The sequence below is a fragment of the Onychostruthus taczanowskii genome, unplaced genomic scaffold (genome assembly GCF_017590055.1).
Source record: "Onychostruthus taczanowskii isolate IOZ18803 unplaced genomic scaffold, ASM1759005v1 scaffold268, whole genome shotgun sequence".
Lineage (NCBI taxonomy): Eukaryota > Metazoa > Chordata > Aves > Passeriformes > Passeridae > Onychostruthus > Onychostruthus taczanowskii.
The window spans coordinates 89,340-102,849 of record NW_024499995.1 but is presented as its reverse complement, the minus strand read 5'-3'; the positions used below and the strand labels follow the sequence as shown (position 1 = coordinate 102,849).

At 38.4% G+C, this 13,510-nt stretch overlaps 1 protein-coding gene across 1 annotated transcript in view; it reads left to right on the top strand.

Annotated features, from left to right (window-relative positions):
* The window catches only part of LOC121337405 (integrin alpha-9-like), a 143,093-nt gene that overhangs the window by 41,956 nt on the left and 87,627 nt on the right, over nucleotides 1-13,510 (top strand). The window contains exon 5 of the mRNA XM_041407492.1: nucleotides 4,929-5,005. Coding sequence (XP_041263426.1) covers nucleotides 4,929-5,005 — 77 coding nt within the window. The remainder of the gene's footprint in view (nucleotides 1-4,928; nucleotides 5,006-13,510) is intronic.

Below are 13,510 nucleotides of genomic sequence, written 5' to 3'. Positions count from 1 at the left end.
TCCACAAATACCAAAGGCCAGCTCTGCCATTTTTTAAGGGACGCCATCTGAACCTTTTGTAGACTGATGTGTGAGGAAGTTGTTAAATGTCTGATCTAGAGTGAATCACTGTTCTCTTATCCAGTCCATAAAATGACATGTTTTCAAGGGTACTTTTGAGAATTCTGTTTCTCTCCCTTCTCTTCAAATACTGACCTTCAGCTGTTGCTTTCCCTTTCTGTGAAAGCATAGGCAGAACTCTTACTAGAATAGAGCTGGAAATCTCTCAAACTCTTGATAGTTCAGTTTGGCAACAACCTGAAATTTCCATGTGCTTTCCTGAATTTTGGCAGGTTGGATATTTTGAAAAGCTGTTTTTCCCCCCCTTAATTTATTGAAAGATTTCCAGTATTTTCTGTGGACTGGAGTGGCACAGGATATACTTTATTTTTTATGTTCCCTGTTGCCTTCTGGAAGTAGTTCCAGAAACATATATTTGTTTAATTTTAGACAGCCATTGAAAGGAAGTGAAGCAGTTTAGTAAGCCTGGTATGAAATCATAGATCACCTTCCTCAGAGCACAAAACTCTGATCATTAGGCTGGAGCCAGGCTCCTTCTTACTTGTTTTACCTCCTATCAGCTTTCAGTAGAGTCCACTACCAGCAAGAAGGAAAAGGAGAATATCTACATGTCCAGTACCCAGCAGCTTTATGCTTAGGATGGCTTAGGAGGCAGGAACTAGAGATCTATCGCTCTCCTACTTTCTCCTACATTTACCCCTAGCCTTTACCACAAAATGTGGAATTTAGTCCTTACGCTTCTCTTCAAGAGACATAATGGACAAAAGATACTTGCTCTGATCTACCTATGTAGACACATTCCCTTCCTGATCAGGTCTAGATCTCTCCTTACGATAGGTTTGATTGTGTACAGATGTGTATATTCACTTTTTATAATGAGTGTACTTTAATGTAGGCTTTTTGGCTTACCCTCTGGAGGACGTGGGTGCCATCCATCTTTCCTAACCTCTCAGGGAGATATCTGTCACATTACTGGATGTCCCAAGAAGCATAATCTTTTTTACTCAGTAAAGTTGCCACACAGAATTTGAGAAAACTGTGTTTGTCAACAAGATTTGGAGACTTGGAGGGAGTGACCTGCTCTGGAATAATTTCCCAAAGCTTCTGGGTTCTGTGCAGCAGTAGAGAGTGCAGAGAGGAATATGAACCCTGGAAATGGTAGGTTTTGTCTCTTCTTTGCTGAACATCTGGTGATAGTAGGAAGTCTGAGAGACTCACTGAGAATGAACTTTACACTAGTTTTGTGTTTTATACAGTGATGATGTGTCCTAGAAGCATTGAGGTTATCCTGTCCCTGTTACTGGGCACACAAACACCTATTTTTCTCGTGGAAATGCTAGACAACTGTGTGGTGGCCTTGAGATAAGGGACGCAGCTTTGTTTCTCATGGCAATTTTTGCCCTGATCTCCACCCCTCATCTCATACTCCTCAATTTATGTATGTATTTCTTATGTAAGGAAGCTTCCTGGCCATCTTTATATACATTCAAACCTGTGAGGTATTTGGTACAGTGTTAGTGGAATACAATTAAATTTCATAAAACCACTGTTCAGAATTGCTCCTCTTCACCCTGGGTAACAGTAACGGCAAAAATTATGAACTGCTTATGAGCTCATTATGCTTATTATGAGCTGAAACAGTTAGTTTCATCCTACTTCCTTTTTTAATTTTGAATAACATATACAACCCATAGATTACCTTCTTCAACAATTTTAATATTTAAAGACCTCTATAAATCCTCAAAGCTGGTATTGTAAAGCTGCAACCAATTTAAAGAATGCTTGGAGTTAAAATTAGTGGTAATGTTGTGGTAGGGTCTGCACCATATCCCAGGAATGGATTCCTGCTCTAACAACATGCAGTGTTAAGTTAGGTACAGTTTCTGACCCAAAGAAATTGCAGCTCAAGTAGACCAAGTAAGGGCACAGTAAAAATATACATGTAGTGTTCGTAAATGCTATGGTGCTTTAAAGTGTATTTACTTCTTAATTGTTTGGGAGGAATTTAAACAGCCAGGAATTAGTCAATGTGAAAGGTAGAAGTATCAAAAGGGTGGGGAAGAAAAGGCTCATGTTAGCAGAGAAGAAAATGGAGGAAATAGACTGTGAGGAGCTGGAGGCTCAAGACTCTAGAAGACATATAAAAAGGGAAGGTGGAGTAGAGTCCAGGTAGACCAGGGAACTAGTGGAAAATAGCAAAATAGTTCACAGATGTCATTAACTGGGCTGCTGAATCAGTTGTGCCTGCATCTGTGGATCCTAGGAACCTCTTGGACTGGAAATCCAGACCAGCCAGCTGTTTTGAGGTGAGAGAGCTCCCCCAAACCCAAACAGGTTCAAGATCCTTCACAGAAGAAAACCGTTCACTCCTACACAGCTACAGATCTTGATGCTCACCACCCTTAATTTCTTTCTCCCAACCCAGTGTTGTGTAGTAACCTGGGTATCAATGACAAGGAAGCACTACCAATGTATTTCAAAGTAGCTTGCTCTCTAGTACATGATATGCTGGAAGAGATACATTCTCAGCAATTTTAGAAAATGAAGTATTAGTTCATTCTTTCTGAGTAAGGGTAACTATAGATTTAGTAAGAAAATTCCAGGATTATTAGATAGTTACTTAAATGTACTTACAATATTTTGTACTTTGAAAAATCCAGATAATTTCTTTGATTGCTGTGTGCACTTTGCCAAGATTTCTGCAATTCAAACAGAGAAATTGACAGGCTAGAATTTTTTTACAGTTTATTATTCTTTCTCCTCTGAGAGTTACCATCAGTCTTTCCTATGTGAAACTATTACAGTGGTTTGAGGATTAATTCTGAGGACTTTTGAAACTATACCTCTGAAATGTGCCATGTTTGAGAGGGAAGCCTAATGCCAATTCCTGTCTCATGATTTGTTCTTGACCTTTGGTTGTGGTAGTCTTTTTTAAGGACAAAGGGTAAATTCAGTCTTCATTTCTAAATCCCTAAAAAATTTCACTTCTGAGATTCTGAGAAAGCAAAAGGAAGGGAAGAAAAATGAAAGAGCAAAGTAAATAGCTCGGATCAGCTGGCCACCTTCCATCTTTCTTCTTTTGAAACAGCATAATTTGATATCTGTTATCAAACTGACACCTTAAAGAACCTAGAAATAAAACAACACACTTTCAAGACAACATTAGTGTAGGAGGTAATATAAAGGCTGATCTTCACTGGAGGCCTCCAGGAGCAGATATAGAAAATGCCCACCCCCACACAGAGTAAAAACGGTTTTATAGGTTTAGCAAATTAGCATAGCTAACAAAAATCTCCAATTAGAGAGAGAAGTAGTAAAGTAGTTCTCGCTTGGTTCAACCTTTTTCTAAATCCTCCCTGCCCTTAGATAGGAACTAAACTTTTTAAATGAAAATGTGTCTTGAAGAGCTGTTTTCAACCTTGGCTCCTAGGAAGAACCTGGACCCCTGGGCTTGGAGCCTCTGGAATGTATTTTGTCCTTCTGCCTATCAGGGAAAAACGTTGGGAAAGGTACTGGGCCTAGCTAGGAACTATATAGTTATACAACAATAGAGCTATGAATATATTTTAAGGAAATATAAAAGCAAAAAGGCAAAATTAATTTTGGCATCACAACAATTAACTTCATAAACATCCACTCCTTTTTGGTGAGCTCACACAGCATAGAAAAAGGAGAACAAACTGCCTGCTCAGTCAAGAACCTTCCTAGAAAGAAAAGGACTAGAAGTGTCCTCTTATGCCCTCTGGGCTTAAGATTCAAGTCTTTTCCCAGTTCTGATACAGTTGGGCAGAGCTCTTAAAAAATGTACTAACTCAGTATGGTTGTAATTTTTTTTCTTTCTCAAGTCTCTCCAACCCAATCTGACCATTACGTGTATCCTGCACAGATTTTCCCTGTCCTTGTGTTTATGATTGAAATATATTTACTTTGGTATAAAAGTTATGAAGCCTATAGAAATGAACATTCATTTTAAAGGAAGAGATAAGTGGATTGTCAGGTTTCCTAGCTGAACAGTGTTGGCAACACTCATATTGGGTATTTGAATATTTGGTAGGCTGAAGAGCATTACACCTCTGAAAGAATGAGTCCTCCAGTCTGAAAAGTCTAGCCCTGTGTTTAGAAGGGTATTGGTCTGTGGTCTAAACAGCAGGGGAAAGTAACAACAGTCTAAATGGCATCTTGATTTCTTTGATGCAAGGAGCATGTTCCTGTTGTCTTCTTTCACTTTCTGGTGGCTGTCTTGTTTAGCCATGGTAAACTACTGCCATTTAAATAGTATGCCCATATGTTGTCCCTTCATAGTTCCTAGCTTTATCAATCTGTTACATCTCCTCAGTATTACCAGAGTTCACAAGCTTGACAATGGCTCCATTATTTGAGACTGATACATAACAGTCCTTGTAATTTTCTACTGCTTGCATGATGGCAGAAATGTTTCCTGCCATATATAAAATCTAGGGAAAATGTTTGCTGTATGATTTCCTTACTTGCAATCCTTAGGACTGAAAATAGTTTAATAAATACTTAATATTCTGTTTCATTTTTTATCCACATAGCTGGGGAAGACAAAGAATGCCAGAAATATGGTATTAGCAATTACTCTTGTCAGATGAGAAGAGAGAGTGGATTGAGGAAAACCTCTGAGAGAGAGTTTGGATTTGATGAAACTTCTTGTTCAGTTAGAAGATAACAAAACCAGTTCTGACAAAGATAAGATTTGCCTCAACTTGAATTTCTTTAACACTCACACCATATATCCCTGTATCACAGATTTTGGTCTTGTTTTTATTTCACCAAGCATGTTCCTTCTTTGAATTTTCATCTTACTCTTTTCATGTTTTAACTGTTCTTTCCTCTGTTTTTCACAGACTGTTTTTGAGAGGAACTGTCAATCTGATGACTGTGCTGCTGATTTGAAACTTCAGGGTAAATTATTGCTATCAAGGTGAGTAGATGAACTTTTATTTTCTTTCTTGCACAGTAGTATGCCATTCATTCTATGTGGAATGGTATTGGAAAGTCAAAATACAAACAGAGATGTTTTAGATCCAGACTAAAGGTGAAAGTGATGTCACCTTTAGTACAAAAGGTCTTGAGATGTTCACAGAATCTGAACTCTTGTGATGGTGGGCTCTGGTCACATAAAGTGCAAGACACCTTCACCTTAACAGTCACAATGGACAAAAATAGAGAAAATAAAGAGAATAGCAGAGAGAGACAAAGAAAGTAAAGATGCATGGTCAAATCAAGTATCAGTGTGGAACACATAATTTTTCAAAGAGAATAAAACACTGTTCATGACATGGTAGGAGTAAAACTGCCTGCAGAAAAGTAGTTTGTTCTGTCACACGTAAGGTTTCAAAAAACCCCTCTGAACATGGCAAATTATCTTCAAACTATTGCTTTCTGTTTCTCAACTTGCAGTTTTGCAAACTCTTCTAAATACTTGACCTTTCAGATTTTTCTTGTTGCAACTTGGGGATGAGCGTCTGATTTCAGTTTCGTCTGGGATAATAAAACTAATCAAATAGACCAGAGTTGAAGTTTATGTTCTGTCTCTTGTGACTGGTGTTATGAGTAAGGTGTGGTGGTTGGCTCATGCAAATGAGTAGGAATTGTTGAGTGTGGTGGGGAGAAGTTCTTTTGGGATTGGCGATTCTTTTGACTTATATGTTTTGTTGTTCCAGTGTGAGTTTGAACCCTTTTCTGTTCTCCCTTCAATCCTCCTTGCCCTCTGAGGTGTCTGCCTGGCAGCTCTGATGGACAGGACTGTTGGGGCATGTGGGGAAGGCTTTTGCTTGTGCCTTGTGGGAGATGGTGGGGAGTGGGGGACACTTGTTGCTGGGAGGCCTGGCAGGGTATCATCACACCACCAATCAAGATGCGAGAAGAGCTCCATCAATGAAAGGCATGGAAGGCCATATAAGGACAGCTAATAAATATTAATGAGGCTGATGCACTCTTGGATGTATAAAAAGGTGGAGACGCTGCTTTGTAAGCTGAGCCTCTGGTGAGCAGGAGTCTCACTATGCTCCCAGCACTGTCATCCCGCTTTGCTTTTTAATTTTAATGGGTTCTAATTAAATTTTATTTATTCATTCCTGCCTGGGGTCTTGAGTAATTCATAATACTGGTGATCCTAGGAAAAAGCCTATTGTTTTGCCTGGACATGTACTCAATTTGAGGGTAAATCACACTAAAGGTGAACATCACATAACTTCTGTTTCCCTTTTTTTTCCCCAGTATTTTTAGAGATGGAAATGCTGATGAGAGTTATTTAGTTTTATGCCAGAGATTTTGCTATTTGATGGAGAATCTGTGAAGTGCTTTGCTTTCAGGTCAGGAGAGAGAAAGACAAAAAAGAAACAACCCAAACAAAACAACAAAAATAGAAGAAATAATAGTTACAAACATGTTTTATAACGATCTACAGCATGCTGTAACAGTACTTAGAGACAAAACTGAACCAGAGTCAAGTCTGAGAAGTTACAGACTTCTCCAGACAGGACTGAAATCTGCATGAATGTTTTGGGGGATTGGCTGGGAGCAGGTTAGGTTGCAGGCTGCAGAGCCCAAGGTTTGACTGCAGTTAGTCTGGATATTTGACTCAGTTTTTGTGTTGAGCAAAATCTGTTGAGAACTAGATCAGTGTCTGTGTGGATTAGAGAAGCTAGTGAAGCATTTTGTGCCACAGTTGAGGAATAAATAGCAAGAGACAAATCCTAAAACTTGTCAGTCAGTGTATAGTAATCATTGCAGTAAGAGCTGCAGTTGGGATTGGACCATTAGGCTGTTTATTTTTACAGTTGTTATTTATATTATCTTGGCTATTTATAAGTCCCACCTGTCATAAGATCTCAGGATATTCAAATACAGTTTCTAGATTTGTATAGCAAAATATTCAACAAATGCTCTCAAATTTGCTTTATTTCAAAAAGGACTTCAGGTTGTCACTGAGTAAACAGGCTTCAGTTATTAAGAAACAGCACAATGAATATCTCTTACAAAAACAAATTCCCGTTATTATTGCATATAAAATTACCAAGAAACATGCTATGGATTCTGATTTTAAACAAGTGCTGTCTTGAATTTTTCCAGCCCCATGTGTTTCATGCAAAATAATCCTATCACAATTTTTCCACATTATTCTTGATTATGATAAGTGTGTGCAGAAAACAATTTTTTTTTGAAAGAGCAAAAAACATGACTCATTTATTACTATCTGCACAAAACATTTGACTTCACTGTCAGCAAGGTTATCTTAATACCTTTGTCTAAATAATCACCTAAATTTGGTGGACTTATTTTCAGAAAGGATGCAATTAATGCTGTACAGATACACTGAATTGAAATAAACAGGATGTTTATAGGAAGGCAGTGATAAGTTCTATCTCTCAGGTCTGCTGCAGCTCTTTGAAAATGTCACTGGACCTGTGGATAGGGTGGTTTGGTTAAGATTGTCTACTTTGGCTGGCAAAAGACTTTTTCACTAAGAAAGTTAGTTGCCCAGATCTGAAAGAAATGGTGCCCTGAGTACTACTACCTAATTAAAAGATAGTCAACAGAGAAAAGGTATAAAGAGTTGGTTTTGGTGGTGGAGAAAGCTGTGCAAGTGCTAGTGGTATTTAGCATATTCAAAAATTATTTGTGAAATAACCTATTAGAATTGAATAGCAAGATGATAATGCTTGCTAATCCTTTTAAACTAGTCAGAGCAATGAAAGTAACAAACAAGGAGGTATGCTTTCATGAAGTGTGTGATTCATCTGTGGATTTTACTGTTTGGGATACTGTAAATGCTGAGACTGTATATAGTAGTGAAATGGCAAATACAAATTCTGAAAGCTGCAGTAATGTATCAGCAAAATGCCACTCTGTACTTGTCTTGTTCTTCCATCATTGCCCTGCTTTTAGACATAGTTGGACACAGGACCCTTTGCTACATAAAGTGGCTTACACACTTTTCTTAAATTTGTAGCATGTTAGAGCCAAAAGCTGTTAGGAGTTAATACTATACCTTGCTGTATATGGCAAGGTGTATTTTCATTCATCACTATATATGCTTTCAAATACATGCTGGTTACAGCATATATGTGCATAGGAAGCTAGCTCAGATTACATTATCATTAAGAGAATTGTTTGCATTCTTATGAGCTCAGGAAATGCACAAGCTACTGTGATACAGAGTTCACCCATAATGCATTTGAATCATTAGAATTACCCAGTTAAAAGATGGCTTCAGCTTTGAAGATATGAAGCCCCAGCCTGCAACCAAGCACTATACAGCCACTCCCTCACTCTTCCACCAGAGGGATTGGGGTAGAAAATCACATGGGTAGAAGCTAGAAAACCTGTGGGGTGAGATAAAGATAGTTTCTTACAGGAAGCAAAATCTGTGCACACAAACAAAGAAAACTAAGGAATTAAGTCACCACTTCCCATGGGCAGGCAGGTGTTCAGCCATCTGCAGTGGTGCAGGACCATCACACATAACGTTGACTTGGGAAGACAAATGCCATCACTCCAAATATCTCCCTTTCCTCCTTCTTCCCCCCACTTTATGTACTGAGCATAATGTTATATGGCATTATCATTTGGGGTCACCTGCCCTACCTGTGTCTCCTCCCAGCCTCCCATGCCACCCCCCGCTTCCTTGCTAGCGTGGCAGTATGAAAAGCAGAAAAGGCCTTGGTTCTGTGTAAGTCTGGCTCAGCAGTAACACAAATATCTCTGTATTATCAAGCCTCTGTTCTGCACAAAAAAACCCCATATATAAATATTAAAAAATATAAATACTGCTGCTGGGCAAGCTGAAACCCTTCAATGTGAATTCATAGAAGAGGACAGGATAGGACTGTTTGAAAGCAGGCGATGATAAAAAAAAATGTTAAAGCCTTCTAACTTTATCTGGAAATTTTTGCAAAGATATAGGAAGCTACAGATGGGATGTGTTCTTCTTCTGAATGTTTCTGTTACAGTGAAAGGAGTCCTTTGTGACTTGGGGTGAAGACTAGGGTTACATGCTGTATTGGATTGAAGAAGAGTTTTTTTCTGGAAAGAAAAAAGGTTGGTTTTCAGTTAACAGATAAATCTTTTTAAGGCTTGTGCACCTTCATTAGCATCAGTTTGCATACAAACCCATCCCAGCTTCCTGAAGGAATTGCTGGACAAAGGAGCCAGCAATCTTGTTGCTTGTGACAGATGGTAAGCAGGGTCATGGACTGTGGCTTGGCTGGTTCAGACCAGAGATTTGGAAAGACCCTCTTGTGTAGGCAGTTCATGCTGCTCAGGAGTAAGATGTGCTGAAATGACATGCTGTGCCATCCTGAGTTTTAGGACTAGTCTGGATAAGGTCCCTGCTGACCTCATTTGTTGCTGTGTTGAGTCATGTGTTGACGAGGATCAGAATGGATTTTCTGACCTTTAGAAATCCCAACCAGCTTTTCTTTAGTGTTCTGACTTTTATTGAGGTAAATCCTGTCTGTAACATAAGCAAAACTGCTTCAACAAAATCATCCTTTCTTCAACATGGAAATATCTGAGTAGGATGCTCCACCATACTGGCTGGAAACTTGCTGGTGGAACTCCATGCCTCTCGCTGATGCCATCTTTCCAGCAAGAACATGCAGCTTCACTAGAGGGGAAGACTGGACCTGGCAAAGCAAACCATTAGCAAACTCTATGGCAGACGTTATGAGCTAGCATGTAGGAACAGCTACAGTGGTGTGTGCTAGTATTGCTACAAATGTTCTTCCTAGTGGTTGGCCTGGATTTTCTCATAGGAGTATGAATGTTGCTAGCCTGAAACTACAGATGGCAATTAAGAATAAGGAAAAAGTAGCCATGGAGTGTGCTGGGGACTTGATGAATGCAGCATTAGGAGAAACTGAACGAGCAGAAGAGAGGCATTTCATCTTTCCAGTCATGACTGTTCTCAAATCATTTTTTCTTAAAAGAATAAATACATGAAGTTTTGGCAGCATGGCACAGAAACATTACTCATTGCTTCCCCTTCAACAATTCTCCAGTGTTGAGTCTTGCAGCTGCCATAGGAGATTGCAAAATCTGGCCTTATCCATGCAGTTATACCCTGTGAATAGTGGTATTGGTGATTTCTAAAGGAAAGGACTTAAAAGTGTCTTAGTGTAAAGAATATATGTATGTATTCTGTATGGGTAATTTTAATTACACAACCTGAAACCGTAAGAGAAATAGGAATAGAGTATTTTGCAGTAAAGTTTGGTTTTTGACCATAACCTGGTCCAGGTTTCCTCTACAGCAATTCACTACAGAAAAACAAAATGTTATGTTAATTCTTATTTTCAAATTATTATTATTATTATTGTCATATAGTTTTTAGTCTTAAAAACGTATTTATTACCTATCATTTGACTTTAACGCCTCATTCTGTTCTATCAGCACAGTAAATGTCTTTTCTATCATGCTTCTGGAGCAACTAGCACATCTTTATTGTCCCTCTTGTAGATGCTTATTTAGTAGCTGAGCTGTGTCTGTTTCCTCAAGATGTGCTGAGGTAAACTCTGAACTAGGTGTTTCCCAGGGGTTTATATCTCCCTAGTCTTTAAAATCTTATATCTATTCATTTGGTACTTTATATGGGAGAAAAGCTCTCTGGTGTTTTAAGAATCTGAAATTGCTGAGGGAGATCTTGTCTGACATACCAATGCCATTTCAGCTCCTGACCTGATGCCTATCTATCTGACTGGCTCTGCAAAGGCCAGTTATCAAGCCTTTTTAGGATTCAATAGGAACCAGGTGAAAAGTGGAAAGACATTTGAGGAACAGTGAGAGTGTTTGAAAAAATGGACTTTCTTCTAGCCATAACAAACAAGCTAGCTAAAAAGACCAGAGTAGAATGGGTCATTGCTTCCATGTAAGATACAGCTAAGAAGGAAATTCTGTATGGCTGTGTATATACACTGACAACCTGTGTGTTGTAATGAACAGAGCAGCTTTACAAAAAACAAACAAGAAGAAAGAAAGATGATCTTGTGAATGTTGTGTAGCTGCTGTGTTCCAGCACCAGCTGTGTGTATGATAAATAACTCAGATTGTAAACACAGGACTATGAGCCCCCTTGGATAGAAAATGCTGCAATAAATATTGCTATTCCTAAGAAGGTTCCAGGAGGAAGTCTGTCTTTCATACATTTATTTGATGTGAGGTTACCTTTTATCCATCATTAGAACAAAACTGCTTATCCATCCAAGTGCTTCTGACTGATGTTTGACTATTAGGAAGTAGCAGCTTGGTTTTGTGTTGGTTTAGAGCATCTTCAAAGGCTACCATTCATTAGGCCTAAACTTATGTTCTTCTCCTACAGACTGGCTGGGGTGGATTCTGTATGTACTGCTTAAAATTGGGGTTTTTTTGGAAATGTGTAATTGGAAGCAAAAGTCATAGGAAACCAAAGGAGTGACAAGTGCATTTTGCAGAAATTTTCAAGTTTTTCCAAATTATTAGTTTAATTGAGTTGAACTGAACACTTTCAAAAATTCTCTTATGAAATGGGATTTTTGAGAAAAGTCCTTTTCCAATTGAAAGGTCAAGTTTATGGATTGGGCTGTTTCTCCTTCCATTTGTTCCTCTGAAATTAGCCAGAGAACAGACAAAATTCCAGTCTGTCAAAAACTTGCTCAAGTTTAAAATGTTCCCATTTTAATAAAATGATTATTCATGAAGAAAAAGTATTTTCCAGTATTATCTGGTCAGTTCCTCAGAAGATTGGTTTTGCCTTTTTTCCATATAAGTTCCTTCTCTGACTTATTAGAGGATTAACATTGTTTATGCCAACACTTCTTTTATTTCTGTGACCTCTTTTGTCTTATGCATGGCTCTGTATATGATAAGTAGATAAATGATTTAATGTGATGTTTTAGGATGTAATATTGAAGTACTTAACCCAAGCCTCTCTGAAAAAACAGTGTGCGCATGACTTCCAGACTTTGAGCTTACATCTCTATTGAGGTTTATAAGCATGTTATTTGTATTATTGAAGAGTGAATAATTTCTTGTGACAGCTATAGCTGGTCTATAGCTGCACAGATAATTTGGCATAACAGACCCCAACTCAACCAGCCTAGTTTATTAGATAATAGAAGTAAACAAGTCCCTGGGTGTGTTACTGATAGGCTGGATTCAAGTTCAAACAGGGGACCTCAGCCAATCCTTTAAACCATGAATGCACCCATATAATTGGCCATTGAGCTGGACAGAGTTAAGACCCTTACCTAATCATAGATGTAAGAGTGGGAAATTCGAAGCCCCTATGAAAGAGGCTGCCCTTCAATAAATGTTGGCTTTTGCTGCATAAACCCGGTGTGTCTTGTCACTTGTCTATCTCCGAAACTGCAACAACTTCGCATAGGAACTATCTATGCAACTGCAAAACTGACTGTTTGCAAGTGCTGTGTATAGATACAGGGATGAATATGCTCGTGGACCTATTAAAATGAGCAGAACTCCCTCTGGTTCAGTAGGCACATTATCAGATATTAGGTACCTGATTTGAAAAATGATCTACAGAAATTTCATATTGACTTGTCAAATTATTACAGAACCTGAAGAATCCAGAAATCATAGATAAAAATGTGTTATGACAGCCTTGTCCAATTTGCTTTTCACTAGCACAAGGTGTAACGGTATAGAACATGAGTTAGTGTTGTAACAGTGCAGAAAATCAGTGTGTTCTGAAGGAAGGAGCAAGAACATAAAATTTTGATCAGAAAGTTCGAAGTTTTTTGAGTGTATCTCAATAATATAGTAACATTTGCTAAAAAAGCTAGTAAAGGTTTTCACTGCTCATAGACTTTTGCAAAGCCACAAAGAAAAGTTGCAAGCTGTGGTTTAATGTGGGAAGCAAAGCTCTTTGATAAATTTGACCAGGCTCACACCTCAGCACTTAGCCTCCTTTTATCATACAATGGAAATTTGTTTCTAGAGAAGCATGTTTCATAGTATGCCGATTGAGGTTTTATGCCCCTGAAGTGCATCTTAACAAAACAGTCATGATAAGGAAACACAATATCCTTTTTTGTGGGGCTTAATTATGTGCTTTGGTAATATCTGTTTTCCCCTTTCTCTTCATTCATAGCAGATGAAGAATTTGTTTTATTTTATTTTTCATTGAATAAACACTTCTTTCAACAATATTTCTGAAGTTCTAGTTACCCTAGACAATCTACCCTAGTTAGCAGAGCTGCTCAGATGAAACTCATATCTGCTTTACAAAAACTACCAAATTGATATTAGCAAATGTTATGGTTTAGCATTTCTAGTGCTGCAGAAGTGGTCTTGACAGTCAAGGCCATGTGTGTATAAAGCTGTGTATGCAAATATGGATAGTCCCAACTCCAGAGCACAAATACAGACCCATGACTGCAGTCATGTACTGCCTACTGGTTATTTGGTAGTACCCAGGGCTGTCCCA